The 27,202-nt window shown below is 38.4% G+C and overlaps 2 protein-coding genes across 2 annotated transcripts in view; one reads left to right on the forward strand and one right to left on the reverse strand.

Annotated features, from left to right (window-relative positions):
- On the forward strand, positions 1–7,134 carry LOC134742505 (uncharacterized). Its single transcript, XM_063675724.1, has 3 exons — positions 1–208; positions 286–482; positions 1,251–7,134. Exons 1-3 carry the CDS (start codon positions 89–91, stop codon positions 1,567–1,569), a joined length of 636 nt encoding a protein of 211 aa, XP_063531794.1. The 5' UTR covers positions 1–88; the 3' UTR covers positions 1,570–7,134.
- Positions 7,119–27,202, reverse strand: part of LOC134742476 (ribosomal protein S6 kinase beta-1) — a 22,583-nt gene continuing 2,499 nt past the window's right edge. Inside the window, exons 5-10 of the mRNA XM_063675673.1 lie at positions 25,226–25,417; positions 24,855–24,945; positions 24,054–24,296; positions 22,696–22,803; positions 12,774–12,952; positions 7,119–7,391 (exon numbers count right to left, since the gene is read on the reverse strand). Of these exons, the coding sequence (XP_063531743.1) occupies position 7,391; positions 12,774–12,952; positions 22,696–22,803; positions 24,054–24,296; positions 24,855–24,945; positions 25,226–25,417 (814 nt within the window). The 3' untranslated portion in view covers positions 7,119–7,390. The remainder of the gene's footprint in view (positions 7,392–12,773; positions 12,953–22,695; positions 22,804–24,053; positions 24,297–24,854; positions 24,946–25,225; positions 25,418–27,202) is intronic.

The raw sequence follows: 27,202 nt of genomic DNA on the forward strand, positions 1-27,202 counted from the left end.
CCTTCCTCCCGTGTAGTGCACTGTTTTATCCCGCCAATTTGTAAAAAAAATCTGCCTTTGTTCTGATATACCAAGTAAAAATAACATCATGAATTCTCCAAGTGCGAGATCTCCGATGAATTCTCCGAGTGCGAGATCTCCCTCATATCGACATATTGCTATAAAGCACAAACATTCTCCAATTGAACTCAAAGAAAAGATGAGGAAGGTGTGTATTATTTTATGTTTATCATGTTAGGAAAATTACTTTGATTTATATATGTAAAGCTGTGTTTTTTTTTACAGTCTTATAAAGATAAAGTTCAAAATTGTCGAAATATGCTTCTGAACAGGCTCCGTGGCTCTGAAACGGACTTACGGGAAACATTGACTGATATCTATAAAAGTATGTTTAACTTTTCTGCGGACACAACAATCACTGATGAAGAAAATGAAATTATGGAAGAAATAAGGAATGAATTGGTTCAGGAGGAATTACAGTGGTTAGTTTTTCTACAACCTATATTTTTGCATTATAACCTTGACTGCTTAATGAAAATCGGTAGACATTTTCTTACTACCCACATCTTTTTTCTGCGTTCATGGTATGTAAAGCTTGCATATAACAAAGCCATCACCACCAAAGTGCCGGGAGTTGTTTTTAATTGTTGAATGTGCATGACACATCAATGATTTTTGTTGTCATCAGAAATTAAAATATTCAAGAAAACACCATAGATTAGAATATGCAGTCAGTTAAAAATAGATTTGTAATGGGTCACTTGTGTAATTTAGGTTGAATTTTGCTCAAAATGTTTTGATCCATTATGAGCAGGGGTCGGCAAAGGGCGGCCCGCGGGCCGCATGCGGCCCGCGAACCTCACTTGCGGCCCGCGAGCCTCACTGGTTATTTTGTATGTAATTTTGACAAACGACAATACCTCATAAAGTCATAAATATTAACAAAGTGCGGCCCGCGTCAACTTCGTTAACTACTATGTGGCCCTTGGCTGCTAAAAGGTTGCCGACCCCTGATTATGAGGTTCATTGGCAGGAGTACCACCTACAGCCTCACACCTGCTGCTAGTGGTGTTCCTATCAGATCTTTTATTTATATCATTTGCATATATTTACAAAACATAAATTTTTGCGGTGGTTATGAGCTCTTCATGTATATTTTGTTAATAAATCTGAGTCTTATAGGAGTATTCAAGTTCTCACTGTCATAATGCACAGCACATTGTAATAATTCACAGCACAATTTTTTGCAGGTGGCTTGAAGAACATGAAAAATCACAGGCTGAAAATGTGGACTGGTCTACCATAGAACAGGAAGACAATGTAATATGCCCAATGTGTCAAAAAGATAACTTCAAACTTGATTTCGGTACTTTGACTTGTTTGCTATGTAAATTTAATATTCAAACACAAAAGCCATTAGTAGAAATTAAGAAATCCCTGAACAATTGTATTGAAGCACATGGTGCTTTATGCAATAATCAAGTTCTATTTACTACTGTTACTGAAGTGAATGAGACTCATATTTACCTAATTTGCGACAGCTGTATGGAAATGCGGCTAGTCGTATAAAAATAAAAGTATAACTCCTGTACAAAAATTAATGCACACACTTATTGACAAAGTGGAACAGTATTATAACATACATATATAGATTATTGACAAACTGTTTGTTTAGCTAATTTCAAATAGTTTTTTTTTTCTACTCATCGACTATAATCTGTGTATTACAACTTCATATGCAACACTACAATCTTACTCTTTTCAACGTTGGATAGTCTATGGCACTTCCAACTCAAGCATAAGAATTTTATTGGTACGGTTTAGTCAATTATAAAATTTTTGAAAATAGAACTTCATACATTTCGATAAAATATTTCTTGTTTAAGGAGACTCGATTCAATGCAAATAAGCCTACTTAAACACGCTGCTGCATCGCATCTGCTTTGTGATTGGTTGGCCAACAAAAACATTTTATTTTATGTTGTATTAGAAACAATTGCTTCATAATTCAGAAACGCGCATGTGACACCCTTCATATAGCAACATCCATACCCTACGAAAACCGCTTAGCGTTGCTTGTTAGTCTCCATAGGCTACGGTGGCCAAAATCGAGAAAAAAACTGTTTTAAAATTGAATTTAGCGCGGAGCAGGTACCAGAGTAAAAAGTTATAAGTATCTGGGTTGTTGGTTAAATGAAGACTGGGGATCAGAGAAGGAAATACGGACGAGAATTGAAATAGCCAGAAACACCTTTCAGAAAATGAGGAAACTTTTAACTAACAGAAAAATAAACTTAAAACTGAGGTGGCGAATGGTTAAATGTTACATCATCCCAATTCTTACGTATGGTTCCGACAGCTGGACCCTGAAAAAGAAGTTGGTCAACAAACTAAGGGCTTTTGAAATGTGGATTTATCGAAGGATGCTCAAAATTAAATGGACAGATAGAATAACAAATGTTAGAGTTTTGGAAATCATGAAAAAAGGTTTAGAAGTAGTATCAACAATTAAGAAAAGGAAAACGGCATATTTTGGACATATATATATAGAAACAATAAATACAATTTACTGAAATTAATAATTGAAGGAAAAATTGAAGGGAAGCGTGGTAGCGGTAAAAGGCGCACATCATGGACTGGAAATATAAGAGACTGGTTAAAAGTGAAGAGCATAGATAGACTAATTCGCATGACTGAACATAGAGAGACATATAGACATATGGTCGCCGACCTCCTGGACGGAGATGGCACGTAAAGAAAAGAGAAGAAAGAGGTACCAGGGCCTCATGAGTTACGAGGCGGTGTCGTTGACCAACCCGCCGGGGGCGCCGCGTACGAGTATGAAGGTATCGCGGGCTGCGGCAGCTCGCGTATCTTAGCTTTATACTTTTGGTTTGTTGACCTATATGATTCTACTAGTTGAAAGTATTATTTTTTTGTCTCGTAGAAAAGGTATTGTATACAATAGTGATATAATCAAGCTTTTCAATCTCGTACCTTACTGAAGCAACTCAGCAAGCTTCGTGGCTTAACCCTTAAATGCATGATTTTTTCCTTTTGTCCGATATTAATATATGTGTCACGTAATTGTTTGCTGATTATGGGAAAAATTGTAAAAAAATTATAACATCGATTTACACTGAAAAAACAGTGTCAGAAGTTGCACAGGCTAAATCATATTTATGTAAATATATAATTTTCAACAAGAGATATATGAAAAAATCTTACTGAAATCAGAAAGGTACACTATTTGTAATACACCTATAATAACGTTTTTAAATATAAAATAATTACAAATCCCGAAAAAAACGTCCAAAATCACATATAAAAAATTGTCTTAAGAGTTGACACCGGGATTTTAGTCGCAAAAATGTAAAATTGATAGATTTAGTCGATGAAATTGTACACCTTTTGTTACCAAATTGAAATAACAAGTACTGGTTTCTATTAGCACGTCTTCTTACCTTGCCTTTTATCAGATCAATTTTTTGAAAACAGACTCACTAAATTAGTAATGTTTTTTTTTCTGATGGACGTTTAGGTAAACGCGCGTAAAACACTGATTTTGTCGCTCTTATTTGTAAATTTCGTAAAGTTTGGACTGCTAAAAATAGTAAATTTGTATTACACATATTCTGTACTTGACCTTTATCAGATTACATTTTTGTTATATGACTTTGTTAAATGTTCAAGGAAATTAAAGTTAAACGAATTCAATTTTCTCCAGAAATTACTTCAAAACAAGTGACAGTTTCTCTGAAAATTGACTTAACTTCAACGTAATTTTCATACTTAAACAATCTACAACATTTGCTGAAACTATTCTTATACATCAATTTGTATAATATGCCACCATAATTTTTTGATGAATTTTTAAAAACTTCTCTTCATATATTACCGGTGACGCACGCTCGCGACCTCATTATTAAAAGGCAAGATGAAAAGACGTGCTAATAGAAACCACCAATACTTGTTATTTAGATATTACGTAACAAAACGTGTATAATTTAACGACTAAATCTATCAATACTACATTTTTGCTCCAAAATCGACTACGGCCTAATAAACTATCGTGAGACATATTTCAAAATATTTAGATCAGTGCAGTGCAGTGCACGACGTACAACCGCCGCGGACACTCGTGCCTGAGGAAGGATTCCCAAAGAATCCGAAACATGTCGCCAAAAGCGACTAAAAATAATAGTGAGTAAAAACCGTACTGATCTAAATATTTCTACTACGGCCTCTTAAAACGAATGTAATTTTTATAAATAAAAATATTGTTTAGATATTAAATACCCCTTAAATGCATGATTAATTTAATTAATGTAATATATTTATTAAGCGTATTATAATTAATTATGCATCATTATTGCTTTGTATACATTTGGCAACAATATGCATTTAAGGGTTAAACACTGTACTCGACTGAAAAGCTCTCTGTTATATTACGATTGTATAAAATACTATATGTTATGTTCAATGACTTACCTACTATTATTAAATCATTTTACGATTTAGACTCACTTGTTATGGTTTGTGTTATGATTTAATGTTAGTATGTAGATAATTATCCTAATAACCAACAGGTCAACAAGGGAGAGGAGTGTTAGGGTCGGCAACGCGCATGTAACTCCTTTGGAGTTGCAGGCGTACATAGGCTACGGAGACTGCTTAACATCAGGCGGGCCGTATGCTTGTTTGCCACCGACTTAGTATTTAAAAAAAAAGGTTATTAGGATAATTATCTACAAAAGTTTTTTGCACAGCAATTTACCTCTTGTTTCACGAGCAACAATATACAGTTGAACCCGCTTAATATGATAACGTTTAAATCAATTTCCCGCATAATACGCCATTTTACGCCGGTCCCTGCAAGTTTAGGCCTGATCTCTTACATTTTTTTCTAATAAGAGTCTCGTCCCGCTTAATACGCCATCTAAATGTTACGTGTGAAGAAAACAAATTTCTTCTTTCCGAATCAGAATTGAAATTCAAAATTTAACGCAATTGTAACCTGCCTACATCGAAAATATCTCAGTCCAAAAAAGGTTCCATGTGTTTTGATAAAGCGCCATCTAAGAGAATTCCGCGCTAACGATAACCCACTAGCCCTCGCATAACAAACAACGAAAAAAACCCGAAGAAATACGCAAACTACGTTGATATGGAAGAAGTTCCACAAACCACCGATAGATGGCAAAAAAATAAATATGTAGCGAACGCTACACAACTTATGTATGCGGGTGAAAAAATTGGGACTAATCATGCCGTACTAATATTACGCAAGGGGACGCGATTCTGGCGACACCTCCGCCTGTCCAGATAAGTTTGTAGCCCTGACTAAGCGATTGGCTAATTGGTTCGTATAGTCCGCGCATCAATTCTGTGCATTGGGGGGTCGGGGAAGTAGGAGGGTATGCGCCGCTCCCGTACGTCGCATCACACATCACACCCCCAGGGACGGACAACCCTTTCCTCGATAAAAGCCTTTCAATTGGCGTCCCTTTAATATGGCTAACCCAGAAAAAGACTTACCAGTTCGAACTGCCAGCCCATTCATTTGACTATCCCTGACCAAAAAACTTACCAAACAATTAAGCTAACCCCTTTATAAGGGCTACCCTAACCATTAAGCGCTTTTTATAAAACTTTCCCTTTTTATTTTAGCCAACTTTTGTCACATGGCCACATGGCCAGTATTGATTGACATTTTATACATATGAAACCTTTTACAATCTCCAGTAAAATAGACACTGACGATTCCGACTACATCATATAGTAGACGATCGTTCGCTATCGGATGCAAAGTAATGTGTGCTTTATGATCAAGATAAATGGTTTAAATTAGCACGCTTATATGCTAAAAGCGTATCCTTTTATAAGGCTAACCGTCATATTATAAGCAACATGCTTGTATTGGTGAGCGGATGATAAGGGTTGTGTAAAGGTATTTGCATGGATACTGCTTAATCATATGGGTTAGCGCTTAGACAAGGGCTTTGAAAGTAAAATAAAAGGGTTTTATCGGGAAAAGGGTATGGCGAGTTAAACCTTATCAAAACCCTTTATAAGGGATAGCGGGCGGGTCCCTGCACACCCCACACTCGCCCGCAGCCAGTGTTGGCTGTTTTCTTTTCTTAAAGTTTACTGTTACGCACCATCTGCACGTTTGTGTTATTGACATAACCGTCGTATTGTTATGCAATACGCCGTTACCCAACATTTAAATTAATGTGTTTATTACCTACCTAAAGCGAGGTTTAGACTAGCAAGAACTTGCATGCAATTTACGTTACATTGCTGACTACTAAGGTATACTGCATTCAAAATACTTATCAGATACCGCAATGTAATGAAAATTGCATGCAAGTTCTTGCTAGTCTAAACCTCGTTTTAGGTTTTTTTGTTTTGGCTAATTATATCTTTTCCTTCTTTTTTTTTTTTTTTTTTTTTTTTTCCTATCTGGCTTTTACTCCCCGCAATTTTGCACGGGGTGAATTTGCCAATGTCGGTTTTTGACTTTCACACGTGAGGAGAATGTTCGGTAGTCTGGGAGGTGATCCTTCTTATCGGCGTGAGAATGCGATGACATCTGCTTGACCGCCTAATGTTGATTTATAATCTTTGTTGTGTCTTCCATTCTATATAAACAAATTACATGAAATAATACTATTTTTTTTTAACGTTTAAAGACGATTTCCCGTTTATGACGCTTTTTTTTGCTAGGTCCATCCAGAAGCGTCTTAAGCGGGTTCTACTGTAAGTTAATAAGATTAAGATTATTGTCTTGTATGTTGAACCACATGGTTACTGGTTAACTGTGATGCCTTAACTTTGGCTTGGGCAGTCAAATTTCTTTAATATTATAAAATTATTGTATGTTCATATTGGTTTTTATATTCATTGCTTGATTTGGTAACTTTTGCATGTGACTGGCCTGTTGATTTATCTCTAAATTGTTAGAAACCGTTAAGAAGGTAGTCCCTACATTGTTATGAATTTGATTTAATACTTGTGATATATCTTTAAGATAATTGTTTCTTAAGTATTTTCTTTTGAATTTGTTATTTATCCTAACAGGTTTTATGATAAAACAATTCGTAATAAAATTCCAATTACAAAATAAAAAATGACCTTTATTTCAATTCATGAAGCATGGTAACAAGTTATATTGTAAATTATTATTTTTGTCATATAGTCGGGAGTTAGAACATTTTAATATACGTGATTATTCTACCCAAATATTAGACTATTACTTGTATAAAGTGTCCATTAATAATAGTATAAAACAGTACCATTATTTACACCGACAGTATTACATGGGCATCTTTGTAGTTTAATTCATCATCCTTAGTATAAATGGTCAACTAATGACAATTATTCTAGGCCTGCAAACAAAAGGCCTCGATTAGTACACGATATTTAATCACACATTTACCACAATAGTTATTATGCATATAATCAAGATACTGTTAAATATAATCCTTAATAATCTGCCCTTTAACATTTTTATAAAATTAAATAGTATATTTTAAGGAACCAGGCAATGTACCCTTTAATATTAAGAAAATACAAATAATATTTTTAAATCTGTAAGTGTAACATGAGCGGTAATCGAGTAACCTTGCTAATGCGCTGCCGCCGTGGCCCTGCGGGAGGACACGTTACGTTTTACATTCATAATCATCCGCTCGTGCTGAACATCCATTGCTAGCACTACGCAACGCTAGCGGCTCAGTCAGAGAGCAGAGCACTGATACATACATATCGATCAACCAGCGCAGACAGTCGATATCAGACTTCGACCTGCATATTTATTTGAAATATCAACGTGAATTGTACCTAACAGTGCTACAATCTGGGATTCCGAAGATTCTCCTCTTGCTGGCCAATCTCATCACTTGCTGTAAGTAATTTTAAAATAAACAGTAAGGTTATAGTGGAGAATATTTGAAACCCACAATATATATGAAACACGAACCTTTGGAGGATACGAGGCTAATGCATCAATATTTTCGGTGCATTTGTTTCAGATTATTAATGATAATGCAGTTAGGATAACTTATCTAAATCTTAGAATAATTGTCGCGAGACGCCAAACCAATACGCCAAGCCAATTTAACCCTTTGAATACCAATAATTGCCAAATGTAAATATGTGCCTCGCTAAATGCACCAAAAGCGATAAAATGTAAGTTGATGGTGGAATAAATGTCCGGAATTTCGTGGCCAGAGGGCCTATTACGAACCACGTTCGACGTGTTGCCTCTCTGTCGCACTTGTAAATTCGTAGATTCGTACTTAAGTGTGACAGGGAGGCGACACGTCGAACGTGGTTCGCGGTAGGCCCTTCAGATCATAGAATTTGATCATTTCATGAAATGCCATTTTAGAATAGGGAATATTACGCGAAACTGCGTAGGTGGCGCCACTACCACAATCTGAGGGTCTATCGCGAAACAAGAAATCGAAATTACGTTATCTAACATCTCTGTCACTCTTGCATATTCCATAGGCCGAGCACATGATTGACGCGACAATATCTCGCCGCGAGATAGACTACCCGTCTTTTACTAACTGTATGAATTAAAGGGGGACGGGTAGTCTATGTCGCGGCGAGATACTCTCGTGCCAATCATGTGCTAGTCCGGCAGCGATAAAGAGGCAGATAGCGAAATTTCGGATTCGAACTTGTCAATAATCTGTTAAAGGTACAGTATGTATAAGTTACTCTATTGGTTTACTAAAAAGGCTAGTGCTGCACTCTGGTGGCAGAACATTCCAGTAATATCCCCTATTGATCACTTCATACTTACTTACTTACATAAGAAGGTCACTGGCCAACCAATCATTTCATTAAATATTTGCCACATCATAAAATTATTAATCCTAAGATCTGGCCAAGACATATACAGGATGGCTAAAAATTAAGTGCATTTCCGTTGCCAGGGAGGTTTTGGGATTATACTGAGCAACTTTTACTATAGAACCAACCAAAAATCACGAAAAAAAAATTTACCCTCCCGCAGAAAATGGACCGGCCAAAATGTATGAAACACCCAAATTTTTTTTCGCGATTTCGGGGTTGGTCCCATAGTAAAAGCTGCTCAGTATAATCCCAAACGCTCCCTGACAACGGGAATGCACTTATTTTTTAGCCACCGTGTATCTATTGGTTTAAAATCAAAGCAGAGAAGTAGAGTTTGTAAAAATGGTTACAATCGGTATTTTTTTTGTAAATATTGCTTCCGGGGCACTACTTTTTGTAAACATTGCTTCCATTCCGGGGCACAACTTTTTGTAAACATTGCTTCTGGGGCACAACTTTTTGTAAACATTGCTTCTGGGGCACAACTTTTTGTAAACATTACTTCCGGGGCACTACTTTTTGTAAACATTGCTTCCGGGGCACTACTTTTTGTAAACATTGCTTCTGGGGCACTACTTTTTGTAAACATTGCTTCCGGGGCACTACTTTTTGGCGATCAAAGGGTTAACTACTAAAAGATTTATTTGTCACGCCTTGTTGAGTAACATTTAAGTTCTCAGTTCGGCAGGCATTTTAATAAGATATAAGACTGACCATTGCGATGTCTGGGTCAGTATACAGCGACAATACAAAATAAGTAGATGTAATTACTAAACTAATAATTTACGATAAATAAATGTCGTTTGGCGCCATTCATTAATTACGTAAGACCATTTTTGACCCCCCGCTCACCCCTATGTAAGAAAAAATAAGATTAGGCCGACCCCCTCCCCCCTGTATTACATAAGAATCTAAAGGAAAAAAATGAATACATGTTTGGTTTGTTTCAGTCTTTATAAAAAAAATAAAAAAATTTGGCGCTTTTATTTGTACCTAGAAAGGTACTTCTTGCACCGAGGTTTTATAACTTTTATAGCATAGAGTGGAAGTATTATTTTAAACGTCATAATTTCATAGAAATTTGAAATTTATCGCATCTTTGTAATCTTAATACGTAAGGACTATGAAGACCCCTCCCACCCCCCGTGTAAGAAAAAATAAGGCATGTTCGAGTCCCTTTCCCCCTAAATCGTCTTACGTAATAAATGAATGGCGCCTTTCTGACCTTTACATGGATCCGGGCCTTCGACATTTGAACCGCTCGTCGTTGTAATTTCACTGTTGTTATGCAATATTATCATATCACCCTCCCTATGCAGCACCTTATTTCATATCACTTGTTACTTCAACATTCCCTTTTTAGACAAATAAGTAAGTATACAAAAGATAACAATGACGTCGGTTTAAACTCTGAAGACCTGCCCAGGCCGGGGTATAAGCAATGCAATAAACATATTTATGTTTATTAAGAAATTGCAAAAAAAAAAGGTTTATCAGGACAATACTTTTGAATTGATCTGTAATAATTTTGTATATTCCTTGTGATTATAATTAGAAGGTCAGATTACTCCATTAAATGGAGTCCATTTCTATAAACACAATCTACAATATTTTTTACTTAAGTATACATATTTTTAAACAGTTTATTTCTTATTTAAAAAACAGCGACACTGTTTATTAAACAAATTATCAAAATCAGCACAACAGTCGTCCATACACGAGTTTACAAATACTTATAATTAATAAAAGAAAAAAATAAACACTACAAAAGGCCTCGCGAGATCTAGAGCACAAACGAGGTTGGGTCATTGGGTAGTCGTGAAACAGTTTCAAGTGCTGTGATTGTTAATGTATAAATAATCTATAAATTTATAGAAACAAAGAACACCAAAAACATTTTCATGTAAAATGTTGCCACGACGAAAGCATAAGGCTCGCACTGTCGAAAAGTTATCAGATTTCTTGTAGCGCCAAACTTCTAACTCTACAAGCCCTAACTTCACAAATTCTACACCTCAATCAAATTATGTGGCTTGGCCGTTTCGCTACGCTATGGACGTAAGGTGAAAAATTTATTCACTATTCATTATTTTTTATATAGTTCTTGTAGTAACGAAACGGCCAAGCCACATAATTTGACTAAGGTGTAGAGTTTGTGAATTTAGGGCTTGTAGAGTTAGAAGCTTGGCTCTACAAGAGATCTGATAACTTTTTGACAGTGCGAGCCTTATGCTTTCGTCTTGGCAACATTTTACATGAAAATGTGTTTGGTGGGATTTCACTTCTTTTGTAAGTTGCTTATGACAATCTTCCATCCCCTAATTTAAAGGGTTAGGGGTAATTTACTATTAAAAATCCTGAAATCTGAGGCATCTTTTACACAATCTGCTTTTAACTTATTTCCCATACAAACTTCAATTCTCTTTTTCCCTCTAACATCCTTTTCCACCCCCTTACGGGGTGATTTCGGGGTAGAAAATTATTCTATATCCTTTCCCATAACAAAAACTATCTACATACCAAATTTCAATTAAATCGGTTCAGTGGTTATTAATTCCCCATACAAAATTCTACCCCCCTTTTCATCCTCTTAGGGGCTAAATATTCCAAGTTTTTAATTTTTTCTGTTGTTTGTGTACTAAGACTATCTTACATACCAAATTTCAGTTTTCTAGGATTTCAGGAAGTACCCCAGTGGCGGATTTGCAATGTTGGCTGCCCTAGGCCGCAGGCCCTGTAGTAACTACTAGCCGCCCCTTTCTCAGCACTCATCTTGCTTGCTGCCGCCCCTAACGTCTTGCCGCCCTAGGCCCGGGCCTACTTGGCCTTAAGGCAAATCTGCCACTGAAGTACCCTAAAGGTTTTGATCATCATCAGTGAGTGAGTGAGTGACGAAGTCGGGATGTTTGAGATACGAATAAAATCTAAAGTATAAGAGCTATGCTATTGAAAATTTGTATGCTTAATAAGTCCACTAATGATATCATATCCCGAGAATTTTGTTTATCTAGTATAATCCAAATCCAAGTTACGAGGGTTCAAAACGAGTCGAACTCGCGCACAAAGGGTTCCGTACCATTACAAAAAGACGTTTGTCCTGTCCCACTTAAATATTTATTTTATTCTGTTTTTAGAATTGGTTGTTATAGCGGCAACAGAAATACATCATCTGTGAAAGTTTCAACTGTATAGCTAGTATTACGGTTCATGAGATACAGTCTGGTGACAGCCGGACAGACCGACAGACAGCGAAGTCTTAGTAATAGGGTCCCGTTTTGACCCTTTGGGTACGGAACCCTAAAACGACGAAGCGCTTCGAGAAAAGGCCCTAGTGCCCTTGCGCTTCGCTTTGCTCGTCTTTGCGGGGGCACTGCCGTGCCCCCCGTTTTTTTTTACCAATTTTTGAATTAAAAACTCATATAGAGGCGGTGGGTTGGTTGTAATGTAACACGTTGTGACGTCATAGCGTACTTCTTTGACTTTACACTATAGTTCGTTTTTTAGCATTAGAAAGAAGGTACACAATCTTGACGTGTCTTTTTATTGAAAACCGGTTTAAAAAAAATAGTTTATATAACTTATGAAAGCAAAAGAATGTAAAAGATCGTATATGATTTATAATTGTAACATGCTGTCTTATTTTTCTAACGTGATTTTCAATAAAAAGACACGTCAAGATCGCTTACCTTCTTTCTAATGCAAAAAAAAACTATAAGCAATAATTTCCCAGTTTCATATGTATTCAAACTAAGGCCGCGGACTGGACGCAAGGTCGCGGCAAGCGAGCCGGCGGGCAGCACCGGTCGACCCGGTCGCGTGAGTCCAGTCCGCAACGGGTCTCGTTTAGGCGCTAGATCTCACACAGCCTTAACAATTTAGCTATTTGTGTCGGGCGTACTTACTATATAGGCAGACCTTGTACATCCATGTGGTCCTCTTGCTGGTGCGCGTGCGCGGTGGAGGCGAGCGGCACGGCGAACGCGGCGCGGTGATGCGGGCGCAGGCGGCGCGGCGAGCGCGCCGTGATCACGCGCGGCTTGTGGATCTCGTCCATCACTGATGGCGCCACGTATGTGAAGCCCTAGGGATCGATATTCAATTAGGGATGTACCGACTAGTCGGGAAAGCCGACTACTCGTCAAGTCGGCGACTAGTCGTCAAAAATGGCCGATTAGTCGGCACGGCAAGTGGCAGAAAAACAGGGCAAAAAGAAATAAATAGCAAATATTTATTTTATTATATTTTTTAGCGTTACTATAATATGATGAATAGCGCTAAGAAAGGGGTAAAACGATTTTTTTATACTACGTCGGTGGCAAACAAGCATATGGCCCGCCTGATGTTAAGCAGTCTCCGTAGCCTATGTACGCCTGCAACTCCAGAGGAGTTACATGCGCGTTGCCGACCCTAACACTCCTCTCCCTCGTTGAGCTCTGGCAACCTTACTCACCGGCGGATTGTTTTTTAAGTGCATCTGAACCGAACTTAGACGAAACTAATGATCTGGTCGACTAATCGACCCTCCGAGCGCCGATTACTGCGCTAGTCGGCCAAATCAGTTTCATGAGTAGCTCATTTGATTTTACAGAAAAAAATCTAGTGACTCGTCTAAGTATGTCTAATTTCTGCTGTCCCGAATTAATTTCTTTGAGAAGTCAAAGATTAATTTATTGTATAATAGGTACCTATTAGGGGTCACAAAACCGTGCATATTTTTCGGTTTTTGCAGAACAGCAAAACCGGGTTTCCGGTTTATTCGGTGTTTTCGAATTTATGTATAATTTGTAAAATAAACAAGTACTTGTAGAATCAACGATTTAATAATCAGTCTGCAATAAACATTTTTAACAAGAAATACTAGTAAAACAGAGATTACAAGACTAGATAAGAGACGCCACACCCAGCCAGGAACATGCCTGCTCCGGACTATACCAGGGGACGTAATTTTATGGGGAGTGACACGCTCTGGGATGGGAAAGGGATAGTTATAATCAGCCGGCTATGCAGCCTTAAGCCAATATTGGAAGGTAGGTGGGGTAGGTTATGTCGTCGAGGGAGAGCGTTGGTGATAATGTGCTTCTCGTCGTTTTCGTTTCGGTCTTCGTAACATCTTGTGTCAAGCGAGGCCAATATCGTCTTGAGATGTTGTTTGCTCGTCGATTCGAGGTGTTGGTTCTTCTTCGTCTGATTCGCTGTCGGTTTCGTCCAGTTGATATATGTCTCTTACTGCTTTGTTAAACGTATCTATACATATATATGTAGCCGTAGTAGATCACTAGTTCAGTTGCAATTACACCTGCATCGAAGAGACATGTCTTTTACTGTGTAACCTACCCCTACATTCAAAAATGAGCTTTAACCGAAGGAACATATGGTTTAAAATCGAACCGGATCAAGTGCGGGAATGATGCAGGCGGCCGGGCGGCGAATACAATAGGGAGCGCATTCCTTAAGAGATAAGCGGAGTTGTTTACGTCGTTTAGTGAAGATTTGAGTTATGTTAAATAATTATTGATTTGTAATAAACAGGAAAGTGATTGCAAGTGTGATTTACAAACTAAGTAATTAAGTTAGATTTAAGTTATATTGCATTGCCCTACAGGGCTTCATAGCTGAACCAATAAATGTATCAACTTGTACACCTATGACAGCAATAAACACACTGATTACTGATTACTGAAAACTATTTGGCGTAAATATAACTTCGTGTGTCGGAATTAGACTTTGACACGTAGTGACAATTATCGGATTGATTACAAAGTAATTAAATAAGTGAATAAATTACTAAAATGCCTCCAATAACGCCCGAACAAACTAAATTAGTTGCCTATTTAGAAGATGTGGCCCTTATGATACAAAAAACGCAATCAAACATAAAGAAGTGTCCAAAACAAAGGCTAACCGAGGGTTATGTTAAACAAAGGATAAAAATGCTTGAGGGTTATTGGATTATGTTTAAAGATGCACACAATAATCTCATGCATTGCACACCGCGTGAACAACGAGGAGATATCAATTATTTTCTTAATGAAGATTACTATACCGTGGAAGACCTTTACCTCTGTTTGCAAGCCGACTTAACAGATTTATTGACCAAGTGGGAGTCAGAAAAAAAGTCAATGGAGCTATCTACTATGTCAACGTCGTTCCATGATGGGCATGGGCAATTACCGTTTGTAAATCTGCCAAAAATCCAATTGCCGACCTTCTCAGGGAAATATGAAGATTGGCCCACATACCAAGATTTATTTACAGCCCTCGTGCACAACACAAAATTGACAAGTGTACAAAAGTTACACTATTTAAAAACAAGTGTCTCTGGTGAAGCAGAGACATTATTGCGCCATGTACAAATAACAGAAAATAATTACACACAGGCATGGGAGTTACTTAAAAACCGTTTCGGCAACAAAAAGATGATTGTTAATTCTGTATTAAAAAAATTATTTGGTCAGAAGAAGATTCAAACCCAGTCTGCAAATCAAATAAAAAATTTACTTGATACCACTATGGAATGTATCAACAGTTTAAACAATTTAAACGTAAGCACGGACTCTTGGGATCCGATAATTATCTTTCTCGTCGGACAGAAGTTGGACGCTGAGTCAGTTAAAGACTGGGAACAATCTGTGCACAAGGACAGTTCAGAAGACATGCCTAAGTGGGAAGAGTTACAGAAGTTTCTGGTGGCTAAGTTTCGCACATTGGAAATGGCCGCAGCAGTCTCAGTGCCCACACGTGATAAGTCACAAACGCCCAAAACATTTCACGTCGCTGAACAAGAAGAAGATGAAGTAAGTTTGTTTCAATGTGCTCATGTTGGCGTAGCTTCACAACCTACTTGTACCTATTGTAAGGGTGAACACTACATATTCAACTGCAAGGAATTTACAAAAAACTCAGTGGAAGATAGACATGATTTTGTGAGAAAGAACCGATTGTGTTACAACTGCCTTGTTCCATTCCATAGTGTCTATCGATGCAAACAAAAGACGTCATGCAGGATCTGCAAAAAAAGGCATCATTCTCTTCTGCATCAAACGAGAGAATCTAATGAAGAAGTAGCTCCTACACAACCACAATCACAACCGGAACCTGACACGAAACTTACAACCTTGCACGTTTCTAAACAACAACCGAGTCGTAAAATGTTACTGGCCACAGCACAAGTAGCAGTCAGGTCGACCGATGGTAATACACACATACTTCGAGTTCTAATCGACCCGTGCTCAGAAGCTTCATTTGTATCAGAACGAGTAGTACAATTACTGGGTTTGTCAAGAACTAACATCAAGGGAGTAGTTTCTGGACTTGAAGAAAGTACACAAATAAATGTCAAGCACATGGTCGACATTACAATTAATTCAAGATATGAAAACAAGAAGGCTGTTCTAGTTTCAGCTTACGTTTTAAAGTCGGTATCCACATATTTGCCCTCGAAGCATGTTTTAATAGATCCACAAGCCATTGAAACTTTGAAATTGGCTGATCCTACCTATGACACACCCAGCAAGGTGGATATGTTGCTCGGCGCAGAAATCTACTGTCAAATTATTCAAGAAGGTTTAGTGAAAATGAATGATGGGATAGTCGCTCAAAAAACTACTTTAGGGTGGATACTAACGGGTCGAAAACAAATAGAAGCGCAGAGCGACCAACACAACGTTACAACATTACACATAACCAGAATGGTGGCTGAAGACAACGATTTACTACGAAGGTTCTGGGAGATAGAAACTGATGTGTACAAAAAAAAGAAAATATTGACAAAAGAAGAAGAACAATGCGAAGAGATATACAAAAAGACAACTAAAAGAGATGAAAGCGGAAGATATGCGGTACACTTACCATTGAAACAAAACGTTAAAGAAACAGTTGATCTATGTGGTGATACGAAACAACAGGCTATCAATCGATTTAAGAGCCTGGAAAGGAAATTTGGAAAAGACGTTAAGTTAAAGAAGGAATACACAAAAGTTATAAATGAGGACAAGGACATGGGACACTTGCGAAGATCAGAAAAACAAAACGATGACAATGCACTGTATCTTGCTCACTTTGCTGTAATTCGAGAGGACAAAGACACTAGTAAAGTGCGCATAGTCTACGATGCTTCTGCTAAGGGCTCACACGGTCACTCTCTCAATGACACAATGATGGTAGGACCGGTCTTACAACCCGATCTTCGGAGCCTAGTAGTAACTTGGCGAAAACACAAGATTTGCGTCGTAGGAGATATCGTGAAAATGTATAGGATGATAAATATGACAAAAGAACACATAAATCTGCAACGTATTGTCTGGCGAGATAGACCAGAAGATGAGTTCGAGAGCTATGAGTTAACAACTGTGACTTTTGGGACCGCTGCAGCGCCATTCTTAGCAGTCCGTACATTAAACCAATTGGCCGAGGATGAAGCTCACGAATTTCCTGAAACTGCACCAGTAATAAAGAAGTCGTTTTACATGGATGATCTAATGGTAGGAAATGAAAACATAGAAGAAACGAAGAAAACGTGCCAAGAAATTAAAGAAATATTGAGAAGAGGAGGATTTCAAATGCAAAAATGGTCTAGCAATTCAGATGAAGTTTTAGAATATTTGAAAGAAGACAATAGTACAAGAGACACACTAGAAATCAAAATGGACAAAATAATAAAGATTCTTGGTTTGACCTGGAATAGACAAGACGATATGTTTGAAATTACAGTAAACTTACCTGAGATGAGAAGCCCTATAACTAAGAGGTCTATACTTTCTGATGTTGCTCGCCTGTTCGACCCCTTTGGTTGGCTAGCACCTGTAATAATAACTGCTAAAGTTTTAATTCAGAAGTTATGGTTGAGTCATCTGGGTTGGGATGATGAATTACCATCGGACTTGACAGACGAGTGGATTCGCTATAGGGAAGAACTGATAAATTTACAAGACATCAAGGTTCAGCGTTGGTTAAACATGACACGAGAAGATGATCACGTTGAGCTGCACGGATTTTCAGATGCATCCACTCAAGCTTATGCAGCCGTGACGTACCTGAAGGTTGTTAGACGTGAAGTAGTATACGTCTCTATGATCGCATCAAGGACTAAAGTCGCACCTCTGAAACAACTTTCTATTCCAAGGAGTCAAAGCGCCAGAATTAGCTACACAAGATCTGTGGTGGAGTGGGCCAGAATGGCTTAAGAGAGACCAAGTAGAATATGAAAAAACAGAAAGTGCACAAACAGAATTAGAATCAAAAACGACATGTCATGTACTTGTAGATGAAAGGCCTATATGGGAGAGATTTTCAACAATGTCACGAATGAAGAGAGTGCTAGCTTATTGCAGAAGAATGTTAACATTGTTACCTGAAAGAAAAGGAGAACTAGAAGAGAGTAAACATTTAACAGTTAAAGAAATGGAAAAAGTGGAAGAAGAATGTATAAGGTTCTATCAAAATTTAGTATATGGAAAAGATATAGACGATTTGAAAAGAGATGGAAGAGTTAAGAAAAGAAGTACCTTAATCACACTTGCACCATTCTTAGACGAGAAAGGTTTGTTAAGAGTGGGAGGACGTCTTCAAAATGCCTCATTGTCTGAAGAGACAAAGCATCCAATTATTATTCCACGCAACCAACATATTACAAAGTTAATTGTTAATGAGGCCCACACTAGAACACTTCATGGTTGGAATCAGTTAATGATGACTTACGTGAAAACCAAATATTGGGTTATCGGCTTAAAGTCATCCATCCGAAAATGCATTTACAATTGCAAGACATGTGTCATAGACAAAGCTAAAGTCAAGAATCAGTTCATGGGCCAGCTGCCAACAGTCAGAGTTAACCAAAATCGACCCTTTTTAAATAGTGGCGTTGACTATGCTGGACCTATTTTAATGAGAACCTCTAAAGGCCGAGGACATCATGCGACTAAGGGATACATTTGTTTGTTCGTATGCATGGCTACGAAAGCTATCCATCTTGAGGCTGTATCAGATCTGACTTCACAAGCTTTCATAGCTGCTTTCAGAAGATTTGTTGCGCGCAGAGGCCATTGTAAAGATATTTGGAGCGACAATGGTACCAATTTTATAGGTTCTGCCAAAGAGTTGAAAGGCATGTTTGAACCTGGGAAAAACAATTTAGCCAGCGAAGTGGCCGAACTGATGGCTACTGAAGGAACAACGTGGCACTTCATCCCCCCAAGAATGCCTTCATACGGAGGCCTGTGGGAAGCGGGAGTTCAGTCTGCCAAACGACATTTAGCCAGAGTAAATAAGGATACTAAACTGACTTATGAAGAATTAGCGACTCTGTTGACCCAGGTCGAGGCCTGTCTAAATAGTCGTCCTCTTTGTGAAATAGACAGTACCACAGGAGTCCCACTAACGCCTGGACATTTCTTAGTGGGTGAGCCCTTGGTCAGTGTGCCTGACTTAAATTACGAGCACAAAAAAGTAAATATACTTACCAGATGGCAGTTAGTACAGAAGATGACACAGAACTTTTGGCGCCAATGGCAAAACGATTACCTTAACACATTGCAACAAAGATATAAGTGGCAAGTTGCCGTACCAGCACCCTGCATTGGAGATTTAGTAATCATAAAGGATGAAATTACGCCACCTACTAAATGGTTACTAGGGAGGGTCAAGTATCTTCATCCTGGAGCAGATAACCTGGTGAGAGTGGTAACTGTACAGTGCAAGGGAGACCACGAGCTTAAAAGACCTTTATCAAAATTAATATTACTTCCTAAGACATTAAATGAGTAGTTATACTATGCCAAATCAAGTACAGTGAAGTAGGTATATGGTGAAGTGAGTGAAACGATTTTGCATGTACTGAAGTGAATAATTTTTACTAAAGTGTTATAAATATTGTACGTATCATACAATTTTCATCTTTTTTGTAAACGACAGTGCATGCCCTCTGTTTGAATTGTTTAATTTTATTGAAAACTGTTAGTTTTGGCGGCCGGTATGTTAAACGTATCTATACATATATATGTAGCCGTAGTAGATCACTAGTTCAGTTGCAATTACACCTGCATCGAAGAGACATGTCTTTTACTGTGTAACCTACCCCTACATTCAAAAATGAGCTTTAACCGAAGGAACATGCTTTGATGAATTCGCCTTTGTCGTCTGCCATGTTGAGCCACTCAGAGGGATGCCGGGATGGAGCTCTGTAGCTATATCTTATGTAGCTTCTAAGAGATGAGGTTTTGGGCGTCTTAGGATGTCCTAGGTAGCATTTTATCCTCTTAGTTATTGTTTTGACTTTTGACATCAATTCCCAAAAATGCGATTCCCCCCACTTGCTTGCCTCCTATATGATAAAAACTAAGTCTACCAAAATGCCCATACTTCGAGCACAAGAGGACGACACGTTGTCACTTAAACAACACTCATTTAAACAATTCATACACAAATAGCACCTCACTTGAATTGCATAGCTATCAAATTTGAGTAGTAGAGTCCTCTATAATTCCGCGTAGTGAAGTGGCGACCCTTTTTTGTCACTGCACATGTTGCAGAACCGACTGCACATGCACTAAATCGTGTAGACAATGCAAAAGCCACCAGTTGACCACTCGCAGTCAGTAATAATACGATGGTTTCGGTTTCGTTGAGTTTTTTGTTCGTTGAGCCCCCCCCCCCCCCCGCGCCGTCAGCCTGCACGTACGCGATAGACTCAAAAAACCGGACAACTGCGAGCCGGACCTTGCCCACCGAGGGCTCCGTACCCTTTAGTATTTGTTGTTGCAGCGGCAACAGAAACACATCATCCGTGAAAACTTCAACCGTCCAGCCATCACGGCTCACGAGACACAGGCTGGCGACAGACAGACGGACAGCGGAGTCCCAGCAACAGGGTCCCGTTTCCACCCCTTGGGCACGGAACCCTAAAAACCACCGAGCGGACCCTCATGCGGCCCTCACCCATCAACATAGCGACTCTCGAGGAAGGTTCAGGCGTACAATTTGTAGCCTAATAAGTTGTTTGTTATTAAACTTACTTAACCCCAACAATACCGAATGTAGTTGTACCTACAAACACTTACAAGACGTGAAATGGAAAAATCTCACCGGTAAATTGCACTATTAACATTGCCACTGTTTCACTTGCACATACAACCAACCCACGTTTTTCGAAATAAGCAGATATTCTAAAGAAACGTAAACTGCATATCTAGATGCTCGCGTCAGTAAAAACTATCACGGTCCGGTCAACATCTGGTGACAAGATGCAATTGCGAATGCCATTGTAAAGGGTCCCCGGAACACAACCGACCCCGGCCGCGGTCAGAACCAAACTCAAATACTAGTAGAACAGAGATTAGAGATTAATTAACGTGATGCATGCATCACATATAAAACATGACCGTCATTACTAAAATATTAAACTACATAATATTTATAAGGGGCATTTATTTCTATGAAAAGGGACCTTATTGTCGATGGCGCTTACGCCGCACAGCGTCGCGCGGCATTGTATTTATATCGGAGCATCGTTTATAATGGCGTAAGCGCCATCGACAATAAGGTCCCTTTTCATAGAAAATACCACATATTATAACTTAGGTCAAGTTTAGTTATAATTAGGCCAATAAATGTAACAGAACATTCCTTTTCTGGAACTAAACTTATAAATACATATAACATTAGAGAACAATCAACGTTTCTAGCAAAAATGTTAAACTACGTATCATCAGAAAAATTTGTGATGTTAATTAAAATAAATCGCCTGATATTTACCATATAGGTATTTAGTTTTGTGTCCATAATAGGGATGTTGACATGAATCGCGAATATATAAAATGTTATGTATAGCATAGCAGGGAATATTAGAATGCTCCAAATCATATTTTGTAAGTGTAAATGACGTGACGTGACTGCAAATGCAAATCGGAGCGGTTGACGTCACGGTGTGAGAATAAATACGTACAGACAAGTTGTCAAACCTTGGTCCTTTGGCACTGACAGTAGTTTGTTTATCACATCGTTACGTCATCAAGACCACGTGAGAGCTTGGAGCGTTTTTGCGCGAAATTTAAACTAATTAGTCGATTTTTTATTAAAAATTAATAAATAAAAAATTTAATTTTTTTTTGCAATAATTACGCGTCCATCTATAAAATGAAAACAGTTCTGAAAAATTGTCAACATCCCTATTTCCAAATTAGTAAATAATTGTAAATTACTAAAACAAAATGTACATGGTAAATATCTGGTCTCTATTGTTTCCCATATAGTTTTAAATCATAATGTATTGTTTATCCACATTTTCGTTAATCATAATTTGGTTTTTCTCAGAAACGCGTAACTTTTGAGGATTGCCATAAAACAAACATAACCTAACCTATCTTTAGGATAACCCGAGGAAAATCCTGAAAAGTTAACGGTCTAAGAATTATGACTAATGATAATATGACAATCATTATATTATGACTTTTATTATAGGTACCATGAAATAAAACTAAAAGGTCGGCGGTTGCTTCGAAATTCGAAAAACTCGAAAAAGCCGGTTTTATCAAACCTAAACCCGGTTTTTAGAATTGGCTGTAAACCCGGTTTTTCCGGTTTTTTCGAATTCGGTGAAACCGGGTTTGTGACGCCTAGTACCTATGTGTAAAGTCTAAAACCACAAGTTACATAGCTATCAAATTTGAAACACAAATAAGATTTGTCTTAAACATTACGTCCGATACAACCTTTATTACAAAGGATTGATTTTCAAACAAAATTAAGTCAATCTCTCTTTCTCTGGATGAGACCGAGATAAATGGCGTACACGAAGAGTCCTATGCTCAGCAGTGGGCAAAAAGTACTAACCTGGAACATGAGGTTGGCACTTTCGCTAAGTGTCGACTCATCTGGCGAATCGATAGGTGTCTGCAGTGTGAAACGGGTGTCGAACTGGGAAACGTCGTCTTCACCAGTCTGAAAAAAAACATTTCTATTAACTATGTATGTTGCCAAAACTATTTTACCAACAGTAAACTGTCTTTGCAATAAGTTTTAAAAATACAGCAGAATCACGACTATCTGAACTAATTGGGACCGAGACTAGTTCGGATAAATTAATCAAAAATCAAAATGAAGTTTTTTGGACGAAATCAAACATTAACAACAACTTTTTTTCCATAAAAACAGTAGGTACAGTATATTAAGTTTACGTACATATTTAACGTTCAAACATTTTTTTTAAATCATCATTCTTAATTGACGAACGGGTGCAGCGTTCGGATGATTAAAGGTTCGGATAAACTAAGTTAGTGTTCGGATAATCGACTGGATACCCGAGGCTCCACTGTAGTCAGTTTACCGTGTAGACGATACATGGCAGTAGGTATTGGCAGTTCAGTACTACTTTTCTCGATTTATTGTATCAAGGTTCCATAACTGGCGTTAAACAATTGAATATTTATCGCTACCAATCGGCAATCGCGTTCCACTTTATTGGTAGTGTAGTCGAGTTAAAGGAATAGGTATAGGTCAATGTCAATTAAGGTTCATTATGAAGTTTAAACTCTTAAATCAGTTCACCTGCAATTGGTATAATCGATTTATTTAACTCAACTGGCTGCCCATATCAATAAATTACGCCTGGCTCGCTGGTGACGAATTATTTTGAACGCTTCGCAGACTCAGATCTTTGATATTGATAATAGAAGTACTAACATCAACACTCTTAACACGTCCACTGCGGAAGAGGATCATAAGACCCCATGCGAAGTACTACCTATATGGTTAAATACGAAATACACTAATTGCCGCAGCGGTAGGTTTATAAATTGTCAGTTTACAGGACAGTGGACGATTTACTTGTCTGAGGAAGGCGTAGCCGAGCGCCGAGATGGATTAACTCGCTAGAATCAAGGTAGGCCGCAGTAATTCAATTCAATACATTTATTTCATGTAACCAAGACACATTTTATTAGTAGTAGTAATAGTTAGAAAAATGAAAAAATCTGCACAAAGGCCTGCGCAAACCGGCGGAGCGCAGCGCAGATCACCAAGGAGGATTTACTCGGCGCAGCGCACATCGACGAGGTAAAATCCCCCGCGACACCGCGAGCGCCCGCCAGCGCGACGCCGGCGGCCGGCGCACCAGAGTGCCCTTCGGCGCAGGCCGGGGGATGCCGACGCTATAGAGGCCGCGGTAGTAATAAAGAAGATAAAACACGCACCAGTCTCGGTTTAATAGGAGGTTCCAGTCTGCGAGAGAACACATCCTCCCAATTCACATGTTTGAAGAAAGCGTGCCCGCGTACGGCCTGAGCGCCCGCGGCGCCGAGACGCTGGGTCTCAGATCGCTTCATGAGACGACGGATCAACTCACGGGCATCTTGTGTGAGGTAGGCTGGCAGCATTAGTTTACCCTTTAAAATTTTCTCTATAGTCTTTGTACGATTGTCGCCGGTGAATGGAGGCTGAAAGCAGAAAATAGTTATTTGTTTTACAAGGGGGCAAAGTTGCTGTTTAACCTCTCGTGCTAATATTGATACCCGAGCAAGCGAAAGATTCCAAAATTGAACCACGAGTGTAGCGAGTGGTTCGAAAACGGGAATCTTGACCGTTGCGAGGGTTTCAAGACGGTAGGTTAAACAAATTTTATCACCGAGTGAAACACAAAATTTTTCACTAACCAACACAAGGAAAATACTAATTGTTAAAATATCAAATAAAATCAAAGCAAATTGATTCAAACTGAATGTTTAAAAATCAATTCTACCAGCAAACATAAGATAACAACTCAAAATTTGCATTTGATTACTTTGCCTCACATGTAAATAAAATGCAACTTTCTTATCAGTTTTTGAACAATCGAGAGCCTTTACCAGCTGGTGTGGTGAAAAAATTTTTTAACATCATATTTATTTTACAATAGCAGCTTTATCTCTAGGGAATTCAGCTGAATGAATGCTAAAAGCGGTCGACAACCCGTCCATTCAGGCGGAGCGTTTCTACACAATATAATATTCTATTACCTGACCAATGAGCATGTCATACATCAGTGCTCCCAGACTCCACCAGTCCACGGCTTTGCCATGACCACTCCGTGTCAGAATCTCTGGTGCCCTACAAATAACAAGAGATACCAAATGGTTATTTTTCTAAAAAAGAGAAAAAAAAATCAATATATTTTCTTATTTAGGATGCCTTGCCATTAAAGAATAAAAAATCTATAGTATTGCTAAATATAATAGCTTAAAATAATAATTTAATAAACTATTATGTATTAGTTAGATATTTATCTACAAATCAATATTGATATTTAAACTAGGCAATATTATCCACAGAATAATCCAAAATTATAGCTAGAAAAAAACTGTCAATTATTTACAAAACAAATACTTACATATATTCAATGGTACCACAGAACGTGTGTGTGACAATACCCTCCTGAATATGTTCTTTACATAATCCAAAATCTGTAAGTTTTACATGGCCTTGGGCGTCCAATAGGACATTTTCCGGTTTCAAATCACGATAAATTATGCCTAAACTATGTAAATGTTCCAGTGCCAATATAATTTCTGATAAATAAAAGCTGAAAAAATATAACTTTGTTATAATTTCAATTTAAAATTACAAAAAAGAGCAGCACATCCTCAAATGCTTTAAAAAATATTGAGGTTTTAAATTCATTTTTTTTTTATGTAATAGGAAGCAAACGAGCCGCCTGATGGGAAGCAGTCATCGCCGCCCATGGACATAAGCAACACCAGAGGAGCCACTTATGCGTTGCCCACTTTTGAGTACCCTAAATACCCTTTGTTATTGTGTTATTAATTAAGTGTTGAATTTTGACCTAGTAATACTTTTCCGTACAAATGGTAGAGCCTAAGAAAATGCTCTGACTAGATGAAAACATATGCATCATGGCTCGTATGTGGTATAGGTTTATAGCCATATGCTACATAACCCGTTTTTGTAGTGCGAAATCCTTTTCCTCGTACATTACCAGTCCTCGGCGTTGATTCTGTACAAGGCAATAAAATTCCAACTCCAAAACCAGGTGTTGTACTAGGAATTATCATTCCTTGTACATTACCAGCCCATGATGTTGGTTTAGTACTAGGAAAGAAAAATTCCTTTCACAAAACCCGCGTTTGGAGTAGGAATTTTTAGGGTTCCGTACCCAAAGGGTAAAAACGGGACCCTATTACTAAGACTCCGCTGTCTGTCTGTCTGTCCGTCTGTCACCAGGCTGTATCTCACGAACCGTGATAGCTAGACAGTTGAAATTTTCACAGATGATGTATTTCTGTTGCCACTATAACAACAAATACTAAAAACAGAATCAAATAAATATTTAAGTGGGGCTCCCATACAACAAACGTGATTTTTTTGCAGTTTTTCCTTGCGTAATGGTACGGAACCCTTCGTGCGCGAGCCCGACTCGCACTTGGCCGGTTTTTGTCGTTGAACAGTGCTGGTTATGTAACTTGGTTATATACACAGGGGAACAGGGGGTATTTTTGATGTAACCTTTTAAGTGCTACCATCACACCATCATGATAAACCAATCACCACACCATCATGATAAACCAATCACCACATATTTGATGATATGAAAAAGGTGGGAAGTGAGCATTAGTGTGAACAACTTGCACTCAACAAACAAATAATATAATTTTGTGTTGTGTTGTGTTGTGGTGCACAACAGGGTGCAGAGGAACATGTTGTGTTGTGTAACCACCACATGTTTATATACAACCTTTACTTACACCAAATGTTAATTAATGCAATTAACTATGAGTCTGAAGTTAGCTTTGACAAAAATATTACTCTGCACAGCATCATTTTTTTTTTATGAAATAGGAGGCAAACGAGCAGACGGATCACCTGATGGTAAGCGATTACCGCCGCCCATGGACACCCGCAACACCAGAGGGGTTGTAAGTGCGTTGCCAGCCTTTAAGATAGGAGTACGCTCTTTTCTTGAAGGTTTGAAGGTCATATCGGTCCAGAAATACCGCAGGCGACAGTTCATTCCAGTTTAGCTGTGCGAGGCAGGAAGTTTCTGGAGAAACGCACAGTTGAGGACTGCCAACCATCTAAGTGGTGAGGATGGTAATTTTGTCGCGTAGGGCGATGGCGGAAAAGAAGCGGCAGGGATTAATCCGAACAATTCCTCGGAGCACTCCCCGTTATACACGCGATAGAAAATGCAGAGCGAGGCCACATCTCTACGCAGCGCCAAGGAGTCAAGCCGTTCCGAAATACGCTGGCAGTCGACAATTCGAGTCGCTCTTCGTTGGATGCGGTCCAGAGGGAGAAGCTGGTATTGGGGTGCCCCTGCCCAAAGATGAGAACAGTATTCCATGTGTGG

The sequence above is a fragment of the Cydia strobilella genome, chromosome 6 (assembly GCF_947568885.1).
Source record: "Cydia strobilella chromosome 6, ilCydStro3.1, whole genome shotgun sequence".
In the NCBI taxonomy this organism is placed as follows: Eukaryota; Metazoa; Arthropoda; class Insecta; order Lepidoptera; family Tortricidae; genus Cydia; species Cydia strobilella.

Excerpts from the sequence above, each read along its gene's own strand:
- LOC134742505 (XM_063675724.1), top strand. The coding sequence starts at position 89 with ATGAATTCTCCAAGTGCGAGATCTCCGATGAATTCTCCGAGTGCGAGA. Across the intron at positions 209-285 it reads TCAAAGAAAAGATGAGGAAG|TCTTATAAAGATAAAGTTCA; the intron begins GTGTGTATTATT and ends TTTTTTTTACAG. Across the intron at positions 483-1,250 it reads GTTCAGGAGGAATTACAGTG|GTGGCTTGAAGAACATGAAA; the intron begins GTTAGTTTTTCT and ends AATTTTTTGCAG.